This window comes from Lampris incognitus, chromosome 18, assembly GCF_029633865.1.
Source record: "Lampris incognitus isolate fLamInc1 chromosome 18, fLamInc1.hap2, whole genome shotgun sequence".
NCBI lineage: Eukaryota > Metazoa > Chordata > Actinopteri > Lampriformes > Lampridae > Lampris > Lampris incognitus.
Window position 1 is genome coordinate 20,955,108 of NC_079228.1, and position 21,392 is coordinate 20,976,499.

Consider the following 21,392-nt stretch of genomic DNA (forward strand, 5'->3'; position numbering starts at 1 on the left):
CTCATAACATGCCTCCAAAAAAACAAGCCACTGCCCCCTATTACACGAATTACATCTAGAAAATACAATCTAAATAAAGTTGACGCGTCAAGAGCCAGAACCTTTAACACATTTAAACGGGATCTGGTGTCTTACAACCAAATGTGCATCTAAACAAGCTTGGCCTTAACAGGGAGAGGGCAAGCCAGCCAAAACACATTTAAACCAACTTCATTAGATGAGGCGTTTTCATGCATGCCCTTTAACCTTTGCAAAAATAAGCAATGCTTATTTGCCACACTCTAGATGCTAAATGACACATAAGAACAGTAATGTGTGCTCACCTTGAACTTTTCCTAAACAGAAAAGAAGATAAATAAATGTAAGATTTATTTATTCAGCCTTTTCAGTGTTTCTTAGGTCATTTAAAGTGTAGGCTATATAGAGCATTTAGTGTTGTTTTTTTTTTACTTTAGCAAAATTAGCCATCAAGACACAATTCAGCATGCATATGGATGATATTTTGTTAGCATTCAGAAAGATGCATAAAACGTGCCCTTGCAAATACTGGAGTTCAAATGAAAACAGATGACAGCAAAGTGCATATGATAGAAATAATCAAATACACTTCTGCACTGATGTTCTTTAAAGAGGCATCATGACGATGGATTAGGCCCGAAACAAGACCGAGAGCCGCTCGTTAAACTGCAAAGGGGGAAAGACTTCACAGCAACTTCCATGCACTGTGATCCTATTCCTGTTGGTGTGCAATGAAACAAAACCCAATTTCAAGTTCAGAGTCAGAGCCACATCGTCTACGCTGCCCCTTCAAAAAACATCACGTTGCTGCTATTGACACTTCAAAACAGCCATAGTGTCAGGTATTTAATTTTGGGCAATCTCAATTATGAGCAGGACCTTTCAGACATGTGGCGCTATTTCCATACCAAGGGCCTTAATGCAAAACAAATGCAATCACCTGCTCTGTTCAGTCTGAGAGTAACATTTTAAGGCACATTTTCTCGACTAGTTTCCGTTATCAGGCTCACTTTGTAATTTAACTGCAAGGCTTTAAGCCCTGCTTTCTGAATCACAACTGAGTTTGGGTTTTCCTACTTCAGCCACTGCTCTGAGACCAGTTTGTCTTCCCTAGAAGCAAAACTGATGGAAAGCCAGCCAGTAGGGGCAATCTTCTCCTGCCCCTCTCTGCTGTCCTTAGAAAGGATCCTTTGTACCCGGCCCCACAGGTACCGGTTTTAGCTTTCATTGACATTAGCTTTGGCCAATAGGACCCCCACCTACTTATGGACAGGAAGGGGGGAAAGGTGGAAGAAATAACTTGGTTCAGGGGTAGAAATTCCTTAAATGAAATGCTCTGCCATAGCTGAGATTGCTCAAACCGCCCAAATGGGACGTAGGGGAGAGATCGTTTCAAGGAACGTCACTGCGGATTGGGAACTAAGAAGACAAAGTGCAAAAAAAGGTAAAACTATCTTTCACAATACATATGAGTTTGACAGTTTCATGCAGATGTACTAACCGTGTCTGTGGCGTTGAGAGGAGAGGAGAGGAGGAGGAGGAGGATGAGGAGTGGGGGGGGGGAGGTGGGGAGACAAAAGGGAATATTGGGTTAGAACATAATTAGCACAAAACAATCTGCTGATACGGAAACAATCTGCACCCCCCCGGCCGTCGGGATTAATCTATATCTGCTGCATATGTCCATTGTGTAAACTCCTCCCTAACTTAGAACAGTGGGTGCAGTCATTTTTTCCCCCTTATCTATCAGAAAAACATAAAAGGTTATACAGGATTATCTCTAGGTTAAATTAAACATGATACACAGTGGTCACTGTACAGCCTCACCCACGTGATTATGCAAGGATAAGTCTGAAATCCTACATATAGGGAATCACATGGTGTTGTTAACCATCTAAAAGTATAAACCTGTCATATGGCTGACGAGGCCACAGAAAAGGCCAGGATGTCCCCCCCCCCCCCCAGGGTTGTTGGTGCATATAGGCCTCGTTTTTTTGAACGCCTTACTCTTCAATCACGCTTTAAAAAATGTGTCAATCTTTGATGATGAGCGTAGATATCGCCTCTCTCTCTTATCTCTCGTGACTTGCAAATTGATCTCCAATTATCATGCCCACAGTTTGTTTGCTGACATCCCTCACGCTGGATTTCATGTCTCAGACAACCAATCGTTTGGCCGTGGGCCAATCTCGAGGTTGCATTTTTTTCATGTGACGTGTTAAAATGTGCATCTGAAGTCTCTCTGACATTCCTTTTATAAATCTCCCTCTAAAAGCCCCGAGGTGAGTGCAGGCCTAAGCAGGCATTAGTGCCCGAAGGGACGAGAATGGTTGGTCCTGTGACGCACACAAGATAAGGAACGCAATAGTCAAAATTGGGGCTGATTAATCAGTTCACATTTTTCTATAATAAGAACGATTAACAGATACCCTGCCTTGAACTACAAGCTCATAAAAAATAACATTAAAGGTGTTTAAAAGGGGATACACTTTACACTGATATTGTTTGTGGGTGAGATATTCCTAATGTTCTAGATTGTCGTTTAGTGAGCTACTTAAAAGTGACTTTTAAACTCTTACGCAGACGTAGTTGGGTATCACTTGACAAATGGAAATGTGGTCCCTTTAGTAATGGCAGCCCACGGCACAGTTTGGACCGCCCCCTGTAATTTAATGTGTAGTATCCGGATTTAACCACAAGGAGGCGCAATCGGGCGTTTAAAGGCCGCGGAGTTTATGTCCTCCTTTGACGCAAGCGCTTCAAATAGCTGTCTAAGAAACATACATTTCTATTTTGCCTTTATAGCTTGTACCACATGATAGTAAATTTATCATAACGTCAGATCTTTTAAGTTTTGCTGCCTCATAAATGACTTCTAATGTTGCAGACCTGAATCTTAAATAAGGACCTGGCAAAAGTAATATTGTATCAATAACCTCAAAAATGTTAGACAATTAAGCTATAGCGAGCAATCTATACTTTGTCTTAGATAAATTTCTACTTCTCTCCTTGGCAAAATTATAATGGACGCCAAAAGAAAGTTCCTGCTACGGCCACCAGGGGGCAATATGTCAGTTCCCTATAATAACGCATCATTCCCTGGCCGCCTAGATGGAACAATGTGTACAACGCCCCAAACTTTTCATCCTATTTGTTTCAAGACGAAAATCCATCTTAAGTCTACAACGTTTGCTCCGAATGGCGAACAAATCGTGAGAAGAAGCTATTCTGAACACTTAAGATGTCTCTTTGAATGTGACAGAAACTTTTTTTCTTTTCTTTTTACAGCAGAGCGCTTCTCCCTCTCGTCATGTCTAAACAAACGACATTCACTTTGTATCCTTGGAAAACAACGACGAGTCTTCCCAATGAGAGCTCACTCCGTTGACTTTTTAAAACAGCTGTCTTCAGGTTGACCTTGAAGTAAGTTCCCAACAAGAGCCAAAACGCGTACGGCTGTGAGATCCTCAAAAAGTGGGACCAGAAAATATCCACCACAGAAAAAAAAGCAGATATGAAAACTTACGTTGGCATGATGCTAGATATGAAGTTACTGCAAGCAGCAACAGAATCCTGGTATCCACAAAGCTGAGCATGTCTACACAGACATGCAGACTCCTTGTGCTGCTGAGCCCCTGTTATTTAAACCACCTTTAAGCAGGCATACAGTTGTGGTGACGAGAGTAAGTCCAGACTTAGCAGAGACCTGCTGCCGTGATGCTAGAATAATAAAGTCCTATCAGCCCTATTTATACGGCAGGAGGTTCCCTGGTCTGCGTGTCAGAAGTCAGCCCACCGGCCAATGGGAGAGGAGAAACCCTATCTGACTCCCATCCCATCCTCCTCCATAGTCCACCATGTGCAACTGCATGCATCTCTCTCTCTCTCTCTCTCTCTCTCTCTCTCTCTCTCTCTCTCTCTCTCTCTCTCTCTCTCTCTCTCTCTCTCTCTCTCTCTCCTCCCTCTCTCCAACCAGAGAGCGTTTGGCAGAGGCCGGGCTGTGATGACGAGGGCAACGTTTTAATTAGATCCATTCTTTTTGAGGACGTGGACAGCGTCGAGGCTTAAAAGAGGGATGAAGGTCTACCTTTTCCCTCAGACCACTTTCATGACTTGAAGTGAATTACTCGTGAATAGAGACCGGCGTCAAACAGGCGCTGAACTGACTAAACTGACTAAAATGCCACAAGGTGCGTATGGATGGATGGACGGACGGACGGATGGATGGATGGTTGGATGGATGGATTTGTGGGCACCTCCACCTCATAGGACTTTCAGGGGGACTTTGTTTTGTTGTTTTTTCCTCTTTTTTTTTAAGAAAGCGTTCACTGTTGCCATTTGAATTGCCATCACGAATGCTTGTCTTTTTTCTTCTTTGACGGATTCAACATGCCTTTATTTCCAGCTTCCTTTTAGACTGAGTGTTTTCTCTGCAGTGTGTCACCGATGTCTCTCTGAGTGGTTCACGTCAACACGCCATAGCCACATTCTTGCCTTGTATGCGTACAAGTGCAGACCATACCCAACACACAAACCTCCCCTCCAACCCCCTTTTACTGTGTCTAGAAATGCTTTTGTGGACAAATAAAGCTTTTTATGGATAAGTTAGAAAACTTTTAAAACTGTTGTGAGCAGCTGTGATTGCTGCTATTGGCACACACTCTCTCTCTCTCTCTCTCTCTCTCTCTCTCTCTCTCTCTCTCTCTCTCTCTCTCTCTCTCTCTCTCTCTCTCTCACACACACACACACACACACACACACACACACAAGGCAAAGTAAGATAATCTGCCGGAGAGTCTTCTGGACTGACAAGTACAGGTGAGAGAGAGAGAGAGATCAGATTTTACCTCTCTCTGTCTGTCTGTCTGTCTGTCTGTCTGTCTGTCTGTCTGTCTGTCTGTCTGTCTGTCTGTCTGTCTGTCTGTCTGTCTGTCTGTCTGTCTGTCTGTCTGTCTGTCTGTCTCTGTCAGTCTTGAAAGGCCCTTACCTCGCTGCATGACCAGACATGCCATCTATAGACTTCTTACTGCTCCACTACTCACCATGGCCCTCCCACCTATATACATATATACATCACACATCCAAAGCCATCCCCTGTGGAACACGTACAACGAAAAAACACAAATTCAGCCCATTAAAAAAAAAAAGCATTAGAGTGAGGTATATGAGTAATTTTCAAGTCGACTGCAGTAATGTCCTGCAGTGGAGAGTGCAGATTAGGTGCTGAGCTGCAAACCTCATCGCTTTTCTGGCCTGTGGCACCCCGTCCGCCATGTCTCTCATCTGGCTGACCCCGAATCAGGCTGTTGTGTGACATGATTGAAATCAGTGCACCCCGTTCATGATTTGGTCGCTATTGATTTGGCGTGAATGGTGGGAAATAAGTTTCCTTGGAGTCCTCCAATGAACAAGCGAAGATGTGTCACACCTTTTATGCTTACTGAGGAAATGCCGACGTTGCAGCCTGAGAACCGCTTCCTTTTCTCTCTTTTAATTATCGCCTGTCCAGCGAAACAACTATTGTAGGGGGATGAGTGGAAATCGCACTCACTTGTTTGAACTAAATATGTCCACGATTGCATCCGTGGTCCAAATAGCGGGATGTAGTTATAGATTATGGAGGATGTGTGACTCACGACCTCCCTGATAAATGTCAATAAAACCGAGCATTGCAGCACAACACACACTTTGCCCTTTCTCTTTCTCTGTAGAAAAATGGCTTCATGCTCCATGCTGTGACATAGATAAGACACACGTTTCCTCTGTTCTGTTCTGTTTTGTTCTGGTCTGCTCTGTTCTGGTCTATCCTACCATATTCTAAGGTGGTACATTACATGAAAGATAGAGGTGGATTTCTTTCTTATAGTAGCCATACGGAAAATTTGCACAGAGACATTAAGATTGTTCAGAGTGAGCGCTGTATACTTTCTCTGATGCTGACCATGACAAATGGCTGCATACTTCTGGCTTTCCCCTCTCACTAGAGACAGGCACCTCTCTCTCTCTCTCTCTGTCTGTCTGTCTCTCTCTCCTCTGCTCTGTGCCAGAGAAAAGTTAGTCATTGCTGGAACATCCTCACAACTTTAACTGACCCCTCCCCCCACCCCCCAATGAAATGAAAGAGAGGGGAAAGGAGGGGTAGCAGAGGAGGCAGAAGAGGCAAGTGAGATGAAATGTGTTTTAAAGATGGCAGGGCTCCCACTGACTGCATAGTTACATGGTCATGTTTGTAGAAGAGCTCAAGCCTTGAAGTAGCTGGATAGACCAGACAGGCGGTGTAGGGAAATCAAAGATGGCTGCAAAGCTCCACATCATCACCCATTCCTCTGCTGCTCAGCTTCGACTGCACTCAATACGATCAACAGCGGTGTACTCAAACCCGGTGTTTTTCCTCTGCAAATAGCTGGTGGTTGGCAAAAAGAAGCCCAACAAAGCAGGCAGCTGACAAATAATGAAGCAGCGACGGACAGGCCAACATTTAAAACGGAGTTTTGAAGAGAGTGAATTTATTTGCAAAGATTTCTTTTTATCATATGACCTCCTCGTTGTGTTTAAACAGTTATCCTACCTTCTGTGTCAATGATATATTTAGCAGTAATTCTCTCCAAAGTATTTTATCGATGCTTTGGATGGACTGGCCCCTTTGCCCAGGAATGTGAGGTTGTCCTACGGGTCAAGTAGTTTATAACTAGGAGAGGCCTGCTAGTTTAGGCTGTCCTCAGGATGTCGATCTGTACCCATTGGAACACCAGTCAGTCATGGTAACAGACTCAGATCTGGTTTCTGAAGTAAATATTGTAATTTGGTGATTGCCACTGAGTGCGCCTGCGTGACATCTATGGATGTGCATCCATTCAGCCACACTGACGAGTGAGGCTGCACTCAGCAATATAACGATGTCTGAACGCGTCTTCTTCAGGGTCCATCATTTACTTTACCTACTATACCTCCATTTTAGTCAAGACATGAACCTGGCACTGATAATGACTATACTGGTAGAGAGTAACGGTAAAAGTAAAAGGCAATCTGAGGTCACCCCGTTTTCTTTACAGTCTGCTGGATATCAAGAACAACTTTTCCCCCCCCTAGCCTTCGGCCATTTTGAATTTAACTTCAGTCCGTTCTCTGCTGTTGCCTTCGGCCTCTGTCTCCCGGTGCTGCCAGCTGGGCCTGTGCACAGATTCCTCCAGATGTGCTCCGCTCTTATTGGCTGTCTCCTTGTCGGCTTCAATTGCATTGTCTCATATTTCCCCGTGAAACAGAGGCAGGCACTAAGCATTATGGGTGGAGTTGACCCCCTTATGGCAGCGATGGTTTTCCACCTGACAAACAACTGGCGATGAATAAAAGACATGAGCAAAGACTTTTTTTTTTAAAACAAGGCATTTTTTAAAATTTTTGTTTGCTCAGATGGAATCGCATGACTGGTGGACTATCTCACCTCAAACAAAATACCATAGCGCACCTGAATGAAACAAGGACCATCAATGACAGATTGCCCACAGCATCTAGATGATGTGAAGCCAAAGTGAGACTTCATTTAAAGTGGCTAAACTCTTGCAATGACACCCAGAAGTCAAAAACCGAATCAGTTTAGGATGACCTATGAGATTTCACATTAAACCAAGTCATGCCTTGCAGACATCCTCGCTATTCTTTGCCATTGGTTTAGGAACCTCCAAGCATCCAACTCCGACTGACATTAAGTCAGTAGACTTAATTGTTCATAAACCTTATTATAAAGGTTACTCTTAACTTAATTACTCGTGGCAGAGAGGATAATATCTCCTGTGTTTGTGCCACAGCGGGAGTCAGAGCCTCCCTGTGCAGACATGCCAAGTGAACCTGTGAACTGCACCGGGCTCAATGGGGAGGGGGAGGGGCAGGGTGGAGCTATAACACCCTCCTCATTAGGCTACTGCACATATACAGGGTGAAATATGGCCTTTTTTCTTCTTAGTTCCCTATGTGAGACAGAAGGCGATTCAATAGCTCTTTTACCAGAACGCTATTGGACGCATGATTTTAACACGGTCTCCTGCTTTTTGATGTGCATGTTTGCAAAATGATTTAGCGTTGCTGGAGGTGTGGACCGCACACTTCTAAAGGCAGCTGTCAGTGAAGGTGGTGTGATGATGGAGAAGAGAAAAAGAGAGAGAAAGTTAGTGATTAGAGAGGAGGAGTGTGCGCGTGCACGCACACACACACACACACACACACACACACACACACACACACACACACTCCTATAATCATTTCACTGACTGAGACTTGATAAAGGAGGTGAAAGAAAGACAGAAAGTGGTGGTTAAAATGGTCGCGACACCCGTGCACAGACTACATAGGTGGACACATACACAATTACACCCATTAGGTGCAAATCAAAGGTGCGCGCATGCACGCACACACGCACGCATGCGCACACACACACACACACACACACACACACACACACACACACACACACACACACACACACACACACACACACACACACACAGGTCTTAGCAGCAGCAGACATAGCCGACGCACAGCGCCAGCTGAGGTTTTCAAATTACAGCCTGTGTTCTGTGCAGCTTTCCTCTCTCTCTATTCTGGATACGGTGGAGATAAACTCTTCGTTTGAACAGATCATTGGAAAAAAGTAAAGCCTCCTGTGAAACTCAGCTCATCTTTGGTACAGGATGGATTTGCTGGAAAAAAAAATCTTGATAGTCACAGGTGCCGATTAACAGGACTGTAAAATTCAGATGTCATAATAAAACAAGTGTCAGTAAGTTTGGGACATTTTGTTCAGTCAGCCAGCATAAAAGCTTTTGTACAGTACCAAAATGACATCTAGTGACCATACACACATGAGACTTGCATGGCCTTTGCTTTGTTAACCAGTCTCACATTTGTTTTCGACAGTTAAAGGTTAGCAATAGGAGAGTTTGACTTTGGGACTCCTTCCTCCTCTTCCTTTGTTTGAAAGGTGAGTTGGAAGTGTCCGGGACACACACAAGTCTTTGAGTGGCATCAAAACAAAGACAAAGGTTGCATCCGAGAATTCAGCTGGCTTGCCGGCCTGACAGGCCTGAGCGCATTTCAGCATGCAGAGACCCCCGGTGTGCTCGCCGCTCGCTCTCCTGCACCCAGGAAGGTAGGAAGGCCGGGGGAGAACTAATAAAACCCAGAGGCCACACTTTTTAAGGAGCCCTCATTTGCTCCTCCGCAACGTCTGCAGGGGCTCTTGCGCACTCTCTATTTATTGCCTTTTCTCTCTTTGTCTCTCTCTCTCACTCCCTGGTCTTCTTCTCCCTCTCTTCCTGTGTTTCTCTACCTCACTGGTTACCCTCCCAGCATCCCCCGCTGTCTCTGTCGCTGTGTCTTTTTCTCCTTTTCTCTGTCATGTTCTCACTTCATGTCTTTCTTTCTTTCTTTCTTTCTTTCTTTCTTTCTTTCTTGTTATCGCTCTCTCTCTCTCTCTCTCTCTCTCTCTCTCTCTCTCTCTCTCTCTCTCTCTCTCTCTCTCTCTCACTCTCTCTCTCTCTCTCCCTCTCACTCTCTCTCTCTCTCTCTCTCTCTCTCTCTCTCTCTCTCTCTCTCTCTCTCTCTCACTCCCTGGTCTTCTTTTCCCTCTTTTTCTTTCTTTCTTTCTTTCTTGTTATCGCTCTCTCTCTCTCTCTCTCTCTCTCTCTCTCTCTCTCTCTCTCTCTCTCTCTCTCTCTCTCTCTCTCTCTCTCTCTCTCTCACTCTCTCTCTCTCTCTCTCTCTCTCTCTCTCTCTCTCTCTCTCTCTCTCTCTCTCTCTCTCTCTCTCTCACTCCCTGGTCTTCTTTTCCCTCTTTTTCTTTCTTTCTTTCTTTCTTTCTTTCTTTCTTTCTTTCTTTCTTTCTTTCTGTCTTTCTTTCTTTCTTTCTTTCTTTCTTTCTTTCTTTCTTTCTTTCTTTCTTTCTTTCTTGTTATCGTTCTCTCTCTCTCTCTCTCTCTCTCTCTCTCTCTCTCTCTCTCTCTCTCTCTCTCTCTCTCTCTCTCTCTCTCTCTCTCTCTCTCTCTCTCTCTCTCTCTCTCTCTCTCTCTCTCTCTCTCACACACACACACTCCCAGGTCGTCTTCTCCGTCTTTTTCCATGTTTCACTACCTCGCTGGTTACCCTTCCACCTTTTTCTCTGTCACGTTCTCACTTCATGTTTCTCTTTCTTTCTTTCTTTCTTTCTTTCTTTCTTTCTTTCTTTCTTTCTTTCTTTCTTTCTTTCTTTCTTTCTTTCTTTCTTTCTTTCTTTCTTTCTTTCTTTCTTTCTTTCTTTCTTTTCTTTCTTTCTTTCTTTCTTGTTATCTATCTCTCCCTCTCTGACTCTCTCCCTCCATCCAGGCTAACACGTCTGCAGGCTGTTTCCACTGGAACATATTTTCTGAATGTTCGGAGCGCTGGCATTGAGACCGGGTGGGGGTGGGGGGTTGCTGGAGGGTTCGGCTAACCTTAGCAGGGAGGGTATGAAATGTGTGTCAAGCAAAGGATGTGAACATGGCGGAAGAGTTGAGTCAGGGGCTGCGGCGGTTCCCTAAGTTGGAGATGCAAGTAACAATGTAGATATGAAAAACACCAACATGTAAACAGTGGCTTTTTCTTCTCGTTGAGGTAACGTTGTCGCTGCTGTGTGTGAATGAGGTCCTTGCCTCTCATATCGCTGGCCCTCGCTACCAAAGTCTGTTACCTCAGGTACAATCAAAGAACACAGAAAAACAATCGAATAAAACAAGGACACATCGTGTCACAGTAGTTCACATTATTTGCATCATATCCTGATCGGATGCTTAACATTCGTGTTGTGAAAGAGATGCTTCTGCACCGGTTCAGCAGGGCTAACGTTAACGCATCTGAACTATGAAAGCAAGCCGACACACCAGAAACACTTGAAACACTTTCAGAGAAAGACTGATTTGTTTGCGCATGTCAAAGTTGGTAGAGAACATCTTCCTTGCATCTCTGTCGATGGCGTTTCAGTGAAATCCTACCTTGAATGAAACCACATGGGGCAATACCAAATGATAGAACATGAGGGCGATTCTAAGAGAGAATAGTGGTGGGGGTGGAGAAATAATATATTTTGCCCTTTTTTTTATCAATGGGGAGTATAAAGTTAATTGAAAAATATCTTATCATTTTACATCAGCATGTATTTTTAGATGCGTTGACTCACAAACATTTTTAAGAGGGACTCGCAACCCCCCCCCCCAAATCTATGCAGATGGTGGGACCCAACATGAGAAGTTCATGAGGTGCTTCGCATCTGAAAATTAAACCAGTAAGGGGACGCATCAAAAGGTAGTCCCAGAGACAGCACCACCATAAACCATCTCTGTGAATGAGAGAGCAACAGACTATGAAGAAGAGAGATGCAAAAGTAACAAAAACTAAAGAGGGGAGAGGATGAAAATCAAAGTAGGGAACCTCCCTTGGCTGGAGCTAACACATGGTTAGATTTGCCTGCGTGTCCACATGACTCACAGTCTGGCCAGCAAACGCATAATAAACGTGACAGAAATATCTCCGCACAATGTCACCGGAGTCCACGGCTAGCAGTTAATTGCTGGATAGAGCTGAGTCGTGGTTTGAGAGAGAGAGAGAGAGAGAGAGAGAGAGAGAGAGAGAGAGAGAGAGAGAGAGAGAGAGAGAGAGGGCAAAAAAAACAAGACATCCAACTTATAATAGAGCTTAGCAGCAGACAGTCCAGTTAGAACTTTTATTCCAGACAAGCTGAATAAATATGCAGAGGGCATCAAGTTGAGGAATAGATGATTTCACAGGGGTTCAACCTTGGTTTACTGTCTTGTGAACAATCACCAGCCACATTCTCTGGATGCAGAAGACTATACACCGATCAGCCAAAACATGATGACAACCTGCCTAATATTGTGTAGGTCCCCCTTGTGCCACTAAAACAGCTCTGACCCGTCGAGGCATGGACTCCACAAGACCTCTGAAGGTGTCCTCTGGTATCTGGCACCAAGACATTAGCAGCAGATCCTTTAAGTCCTGTAAGTTGTGAGGTTGGGCCTCCGTGGATCGGATTTGTTTTTCCAGCACATCCCAAAGATGCTTGATTGGATTGAGATCTGGGGAATTTGGAGGCCAGGGCAGCACCTTGATTCTTTGTCATGTTCCTCAAACCATTCCTAAACCATTTTTGCAGTGTGGCAGGGTGCATTAGCAGGCAGGGTGGTATGGTGGCCCAGTGGTTAGCACTGTTTCCTCACAGCAAGAAGGTCCGGGCTTCGAACTCCAGGCCATCCCAGGTCCTTTTTGTGTGGAGTTTGCATGTTCTCCCTGTGTCTGTGTGGGTTTCCTCCAGGTGATCCAGTTTCCTCCCACCATCAAAAAGACATGCATGTTAGGGTTAATGCTCCTGTCTGTGCCCCTGACCAAGGCAATGGAAAGAAGAACTGGAGTTGGTCCCCGGGTGCTGCAGCTGCCCACTGCTCCTATACAATAGGATGGGTTAAACCCAGAGGACAAATTCATTGTAACCAAGTGGCTTCATATCCTACTGAAAGAGGCCACTGCCATCAGGGAATACCGTTGCCATGAAGTACCTGGTCTGCAACAATGCTTAGGTAGGTGGTACGTGTCAAAGTAATATCCACATGAATGCCAGGACCCAAGGGTTCCCAGCAAAACATTGCCCAGAGCATCACACTGCCTCTGCTGGCTTGCCTTCTCCCCATATTGCATCCTGAAGCCATCTCTTCCCCAGGTAAACAACCCACCTGGCCTTCCAATGATGTAAAAGAAATCACGATTCATCAGACCATCTCAAATTCTTCCATTGCTCCATGGTCCAGTTCTGACGCTCACGTGTCCATTGTAGGCGCTTTTGATGATGGACAGGGGTCATCATGGGCATTCTGACCGGTCTGCAGCTATGCGGCCCCATACACAGCAACCTGTGATGCACTGTGTGTTCTGACACCTGTCTATCATAGCCAGCATTAACTTTTTCAGCAATTTGAGCTACAGTAGCTCTTCTGTGTTGGGATCAGACTAGACGGGCTAGCCTTCACTCCCTATGCGCATCAATGAGCCTTAGGCATCCATGTCACCGGTTGTCCTTCCTTGGACCACTTTTGGTAGGTACTGACCACTGCATACTGGGAGCACCCCACAAAACCTGCCGTTTTGGAGATGCTCTGACCCAGTCATCTAGCCACCACAATTTGGCCCTTGTCAAAGTCACTCAGATCCTTACGCTTGCTCATTTTTCCTGCTCTCAACACTTCAACTTCAAGAACTGACTGTTCACTTGCAGCCTAATATATCCCACCCCATGACAGGTGCCATTGTAATGAGATAATCAATGATCAATATTATTCACTTACCTATCAGTGGTTTTAATGTTTTGGCTGATCAGTGTATGAAGTCATGAATTTTCTACATTGTTGTAATGATAATGAACCACCTATATACCACACTCCCTTTATTAATATCCATATTTAATTGGACATAACTGATACATGTGATTTACCACTTTACTTCTTCTTGTAAACCTGACTTGGATTGGGTTCACTTACACTTTGGCTTGCGTGTTGTCTCACATGCTTTTTTTTTTTTAAAGTTCTGGGAATTTGCAGGGAAAAACATCTCTATTATTCTAAGAGTATAATGTGCCAAATTAATTTGGGTTTTGATTTGATTTGATTTGGCTTTTATGTATCTGTACGATCACATTGTTGGTTTCCTATCTGAAAGTGGAATCAAAAACACTCAAAATGAACAATAACCTCTGTCAGCTGTTGTCTTCCCACAGTGTAATTTCATCACCATCATCCATAATGAGAAGCCATTGTCTCAACTAGTGTGAGATAATATTTGCGTCTATTGTTTTAGATTTAACATGCTTTTTTTCCACGCCCAGAGTCTCAAGTCCCCCACTTCCAGTGTGGGACAATGGCAGGGGTAAACTCACATTTGCAGCAGCCTCACCCAGTTCTGGTGTGGGAAGATGGTGGCACGAACCTACGTTTGCGGCGGCCTCACCCAGTGCCATCCATGCGGTGTCTTTGTCGACGTCTGCATGTAAGTTGTCTTCGTTTGATGGCTGGGAGAGCTGATGCTGGATCGGCTGGGAGAGCTTGGTCTGCTGCGTCCTGTGGGCCCAGGGACCACGGCCCTGCCGGAGCTGTGCCCCAAGAGGAAGCACTCAGGCTGGTCTGACAGGATGCGGAAGCATGGCAGGCTAAGCTAACTGCTAGCCCATGCAGACCGGCAGTTCCAATAACACCGAGGGTGGTCTGGCGGTGGCCTCGCCTGGCATTGACTGTTTTTTGTGTCGTCATGTCGAGTGCGGGGAGGTGTGTCGAAGGTATCTGGCTGGGAGAGCTGGCGTTGGACTGGGTGAGGCAGCCTGGTCTGCTGTGTCTGGTGGGTCCAAGGACCACGGCCCTGCCTGGAGCTGTGCCTGAAGAGGAAACACTGTGGTCTGACAGGACGCGGAAGCAGGGCAGACTAAGCTAACTGCTAGCCCATGCAGACCGGCAGTTCCGACAGTCATCCTGGCCGGCATTCGCTCTCTTGGACAGTGAAATTTTTTTGGATATGTTGGATACATGTGTTTTTGTAGTTTTGATAGTTTTTTTTTTTAGTTTGGATATACAGTGCATCCAGAAAGTATTCACACCCCTTCACTTTCCCCAAATTTTGTTATGTTACAGCCTTATTCCAAAATGGATTAAATTCCTTTTTTTTCTCATCAATCTACACACAATGCCCCATAATGGCAAAGTGAAAAAGGTTTTGTAGAAATTTTTGCAAATTTATTAAAAATAAAAAACCGAAATATTGCATGTACATAAGTATTCACACCCTTTACTCAGTACTTGGTTGAGGTACCCTTGGCAATGATTACAGCCTCAAGTCTTTTTGGGTATGAAGCTACAAGCTTGGCACACCTATATTTGGGGTATTTCTCCCATTCTTCTCTGCAGATCCTCTCGAGCTCTGTAAGGTTAGATGGGGAGTGTTGCTGCACAGCTGTTTTCAGGTCTTTCCAGAGATGTTCAATGGGGTTCAAGTCTGGGCTCTGGCTGGGCCACTCAAGGACATTCACAGACTTGTCCCGAAGCCACTCCTTCATTGTCTTGGCTGTGTGCTTAGGGTCGTTGTCGTGTTGAAAGGTAAACCTTCACCCCAGTCTGAGGTCCTGAGCGCTCTGGAGCAGATTTTCCTCAAGGATCTCTCTGTACTTTGCGCCATTCATCTTTCCCTCAATCCTGACTAGTCTCCCAGTTCCTGCTGCTGAAAAACATCCCCACAGCATGATGCTGCCACCACCATGCTTCATTGTAGGGATGGTATTAGCAAGGTGATGAGAGGTGCCTGGTTTCCTCCAGACGTGATGTTTGGCAGGCCAAAGAGTTCAATCTTGGTTTCATCAGACCAGAGAATCTTGTTTCTCATGGTCTGAGAGTCCTTTAGGTGCTTTCTGGCAAACTCCAAGCGGGCTGTCATGTGCCTTTTACTGAGCAGAGGCTTCCGTCTGGCCACTCTACCATAAAGGCCTGATTGGTGGAGTGCTGCAGAGATGGTTGTCCTTCTGGAAGGTTCTCCCATCTCCACAGAGGAACGCTGGAGCTCTGTCAGAGTGACCATCAGGTTCTTGGTCACCTCCCTGACCAAGGCCCTTCTTCCCCGATTGCTCAGTTTGGCTGGGTGGCCAGCTCTAGGAAGAGTCCTGGTGGATCCAAACTTCTTCCATTTATGAATAATGGAGACCACTGTGCTCTTCGGGACCTTCAAAGCTGTAGAACTTTTTTTGTACCCTTCCCCAGATCTGTGCCTCGATACAATCCTGTCTCGGAGGTCCACAGACAATTCCTTTGACTTCATGACTTGGTTTCTGCTCTGACATGCACTGTCAACAGTGGGACCTTATATAGATAGGTGTGTGCCTTTCCAAACCATGTCCAATCCATTGAATTTACTACGGGTGGACTCCAATCAAGATGTAGAAACATCTCAAGGATGATCAGTGAAAACAGGATGAACCTGAGCTCAATTTTGAGTGTCATAGCAAAGGGTGTGAATACTTATGTACATGTAATATTTCAGTTTTTTATTTTTAATAAATTTGCAAAAATTTCTACAAAACCTTTTTCACTTTGTCATTATGGGGTATTGTTTGTAGATTGATGAGACAAAAAAGGAATTTAATCCATTTTGGAATAAGGCTGTAACATAACAAAATGTGGGGAAAGTGAAGGGGTGTGAATACTTTCCAGATGCACTGTATGTGTTCTTGTAGTTTGGATATGTGTTTCTTTCTTTGTGTTGCACTGCTGCGGGCTGAGAGAAATGATATTTTGTTTCATTTCATGTACACAAGTGCATGACATGAAATGACAAATAAATGTCCCCGATTCCTGAAGCGATCAATCAAGCAACTACCTTTCATATCCGCAGGTTAGGCCCGTTGATCTATCAGGTCATGGTTTAGCAACAGCCAGCAAATCACAAATTCATTCCTTGATGTAATCAGGAATCCTGCAGACAGTTATTTGCTTAAATCGGTGGCATCATTAACCACATACCAGAGAGGCATTACAATAAAGAAAATGAGGTTCCCATCACAGTAGTCCTTGACTCTGTGTCCCACTTCCCCTGCTTCATGTACTGACTCCAGCATCAGTGTTGCACAGACACTTGAAAAGGTTAGCTGACTTTAATTATCTCGCCCTTCTTGTGAATCGTCCACATTGTCTGAAAATAAAGTCAAACCTGACGGCGTGTTTGTTTGCTGATGTTATCAGTTTGCATCAAAGGTCACATTTACTGTTGACATTAGTTCCCCATTAATGCTGAGATGTGGCTAGCCAGCTGGCTGCGACGTAGCAGAATCTGATACCGACAAAGTGGGCAGCTTGTGTTCGCAGAGTAGTCTTGATTTTATCGGAAGAAAAACCTCACCCCTGTTCACGAAACAATTGGTACAGGGTCAAAGGTAATGCTTAGATGTCTGATGAGCGTTTTGCAGGATAAATGTGTCGACGACAGTATGTGGTTTTTAATTGTTGGCAGTGGAGCGAGGAAGATTGATAGAAAGAGGAAGGCCCTGTGGATTTTAAAGCGGGCCCTCTTCTCAGTGGTAAACTAGCTCCACTCTGGCCATCGAAGGGTTAAGCCGAGCCCAGGCAGCTGAGCGCTGAAATCTTTTCCATATTACAGCAAACCCGAGGAAGACATTTAAGTGGCTCCAGCTGTCTCGTGTGTTTGTGTGTCTGTCTCTCTCTCTCTCTTTCTTTCTCTGTGTCTCTCTATCACACTCACTCATTGTCTTTCTCCCCTCTCACTCTCTCACTCTTTTTCTCTATTCTTCTGTCTGACTGTCTCACATTCTCTCACTCTCTGCCTGGCTGGTAAGGGGGCAAGTTTAGTACAACCATATATCATTACACATCTGGGAAAATGCACCCCGAGCCCTGGACACACCAATGCACTCCCTCCGTAAAACAGCTTTTGTGGCAAACAACACAGCACTTTGACATAAAACCGAATGGAGAAAGACAGAAAAGTTTCCCCAGTTTAGTTGAGCAACGGCTACAGTTGTTAACATGACTGCTTACTTCATAAAGCTACCGGATTGCATCCATTTGTGGGCCCATGTGATGTGGGAAGGGGCTCGGGAGAGTCTGACAAGGGTGATGGGGAGCCAGTGTGAATCACGTATGCCCACTGGCTGTGGCTTTGAAACATGAAGATATCGCCACACACTGTTGTCTTATTGTGCCACAACAAATAAAAAAAACTAGGAGAAGACTGTAATCATTGAATATTAACGCTAATCGAAATCCGAGACCTGAAGGGTTTTGACTCCTCCCTGTATTTCCCTATAATAACTCCACCTCTTTCCAGCTGCCCTGCTTTTTGCTCTTTTCCTTTTCACAAACACTGCGTTGGGTGTTCACTGGCCTCCTTCATGTGGGATGTCTCTCCCCCAACTCCTCTTTTTTTTTCCAATAGGCTTATGGAAAACGTTATTGCGCGGCAGTCTCCGATCCACATACCACAATGACTTTATTTCCATTACTGCAACTGCTCTGGTTGCTCGTGCTAACCTGTGTGAGTGTTTGGGCTGTTTGGTTTGCATAGTTAGCCGAATAGTTAAGAGTATATAAGCACTGATACTTGAACCCGTGTCACTCACACACACTATATATATACATACATACACACTATATATATATATATATACTATATATATATATTCACACAGGCAAAGCTTCCTGCATCAACGATGATGCGTAGTGAGCTGGAATCAGGGAGGTGAGGTCGAAGTTGTGGAGAAGAAATCCTTGGATCGTGTTACTTCAGAATCACATCCCACCCCTTTCAGGCCTGACTTCAAATCTTCCACGTCCTGCCGAGAAAAACAAGCCTTTCCTTTAAACGAAACCTCCTCCATTCATTCTCATTTTATCTGGTCGACCAATCCTGCCACGACAGAGATCTCCATCTTTATTTTTTGTCTTTCTTCACTGTTTCACTTCGTCAGTCACCAGAACACAGCGACATTCCATCCACACTTGATCCCAGACATGCAAAACAAAACCCACATTGACTCTGATGAGGGCACAGAAGTTCACGTATTGTCACCCTCTCCTTGCTGAGACACTGGGATGGTTTAGCACAGAGAAGGGCAAAGTTGATGCCTCACATCTTTTTCTAAACAATTGAGAGCGCTGTACATTTAGATGTTGGGCTTGAACTGGGGGGGAAAAGACGTTTTAAGATGTTTGTCGAAGTAGGATTGAACATAAATCAGTTTAAGACTCATATTCAACTCGGAAATTTCTTCTTCTGTTATTTGCTAAGAGGTCCTTGGTTTTGTTCAAGCCGTGGGTGTGTTTCTGAGCCTCCTTTTCTTTGCGGCCGCAGTGCTCCACAACCCAGAAGGTTAAATGGCTCCTCCAGACCTCCTCTTTCCATGATTGACTTCACAGATGGAAAGAGGAAAAATGCTCTCTATAACAACGTAGACATAGAACAGCTCGGGAAGGCTTTTTGACTGAGAGAGAAAAAAAAAGGTTTGATTATAATTTTGTGTCAACGTGCACCCTTTCATGTTGAATATGATTGGCTAATGGAGTTTAGTGGTTGACTAACATCCCATTCAAAACTTAATTTCTCTGCAATTCACACAAATCTGTTAATAATGTGCATGCTCCAGGCATCCGGGTAGCGTAGCGGTCTATTCCGTTACCTACCAACACGGGGATTGCCGGTTCGAATCCCCGTGTTACCTCCGGCTTGGTTGGGCGTCCCTACAGACACAACTGGCCATGTCTGCGGGTGGGAAGCCGGATGTGGGTATGTATGCTGGTCGCTGCACTAGCACCTCCTCTGGTCGGTTGTGGTGCCTGTTCAGGGGGGAGGGGGAACTTGGGGAATAGCATGATCCTCCCATGTGCTACGTCCCCCTGGCAAACTCCTCAGTCAGGTGAAAAGAAGCGGCTGGCGACTCCACATGTATCAGAGGAGGCATGTGGTAGTCTGCAGCCCCCCCCCCCCCGGGTCGGCAGAGGGGGTGGAGCAGTGACTGGGATGGCTCAGAAGAGTGGGGTAATTGGACGAGTACAATTGGGGAGAGAAAGGGGGGAAAAAATCTAAAAAAAAAACAAAAAAACAACAACACAGTAATAATAATGCAAGCCCCATTTGACAGTATACAAAGTGGAACCCAAGTCATCAAGCAAGAAAAAAACAAACAAACCAAAATACCAAAAAACAAACACACACTTCTGGTGCCCTTCATGTCTTAGCACCTGCATGATGGCACCTATAGATTTGTGGAGATGACTACCGAGCCTGACACATAATATCGAGGTAACCCTGTATTTAAAAAAAAGCCCAGTTAGGACAACTAATATTATCTATCTATCTATCTATCTATCTATCTATCTATCTATCTATCTATCTATCTATCTATCTATCTATCTATCTATCTATCTATCTATCTATCAATGCAGATACAGGAAAAAAAGTTTAATAAATTGCAGTATAGGCTTGTTTCATGTGTTGATATTCTGCTCCTCATTAGTTGAGCACTTATAACAACACCATTGATGGTTTCAGAAAAAAAACGCTATATACACACACACACACACACACACACACACACACACACACACACACACACACACACACACACACACACACACACACAGTGTATTTGAAAGACTGGAAATGTTCAGTTTGGATAATCCTAACATTAACCTGCACCCCTAGTTTGCCCTATAGTCAAGCCCAAACCTAAACCTCCACCTCTGTTTACAAGACTGTAGAGTGAGGGTCAATATGATTAAAACGCTACTACGGTGCTAGCTTGAAAAAAACAAAACCAAAAACAAACCCTGTACACAGGCTTGCTAAATGCTTGCTATCTGAAAGGGATTTTGGGGCTTAGTAATTGGAAAGGGTTACCCCCTGCCTTACTGGGTTATGGGCTGAAATTGAGCTTTTAACTGTCGGCCACCTGCTACCAATCAACCCTCCACCTGCCACATAAAAAACCTGTTTGGACACTCGCTGAGGGCATTCTGCTTTTTACACATCTCCGAGCCTGTGGCCCGGCACGGCCGAGACGCCGTGCTTCGACTCCTGAGGCCCATACATGGAGATGCATGGGCCTCGATTAGTTTGGAAGAAAAAAATAAACGGGACAATATTTACGTTGGGTATGTTGTGTGGTATAATTGCTAAAGTTGACTGCTTGTGGTCTGATTACAACGATGTCATTTTTGACGCTTATATATTTTTTTCACTTGTATGCCAGACCTACGAGTCCGTTCGACGGAATTGTGTCCATCAGTATTGAGGCTGAGATGCTGGGCCACAGCCAGTAATGAGGAGAATTTTTTTTTCCTTGTTTAAAACGTTACCTCAACTCCGAATCTGCAAATGTGTGACATTTAAAGGACATATTTCTAAGTTACAATTGCAAACTTTCTGAGAAAACAACAGGACTGTGAGCAACAGCTGTGGCTCAAGTGTGTGTAAAGCGAAACTTTTAATTGATATCTCTGGGTCGTGTGTGCGTGCGTGGGTGGTTGCAATCGGCTTCATCTGCTCAATGTGTTCGTTTAGTCTTGGTTTCTTTTCATCATACGCTCAGTGTTGATTTGTGTTTATGTTTGAACAAACCTCTTCGTCACACACTACAGTATATCACATTTTGCCATTTTTCTCACATAATTGCATTTTACTCAGTAAGCCTCAAGGTCTTTTTGTTCAGCATGCTGCGTCGGTCTGGGAGCAGTTTTACCAGTGTCTCAGCCTACCTCTGTGTCATTTTTTCCATCCTCCGAGCCAGTGGGAGGAGGGCTGCTGCTGCTGCTGCAGCA

General features: G+C 44.7%; 1 protein-coding gene across 1 annotated transcript in view; it reads right to left on the minus strand.

Moving 5' to 3' along the window:
* Positions 1 to 21,392, minus strand: part of col1a2 (collagen, type I, alpha 2) — a 61,601-nt gene that overhangs the window by 24,054 nt on the left and 16,155 nt on the right. The window contains exon 6 of the mRNA XM_056297989.1: positions 324 to 335. Coding sequence (XP_056153964.1) covers positions 324 to 335 — 12 coding nt within the window. The remainder of the gene's footprint in view (positions 1 to 323; positions 336 to 21,392) is intronic.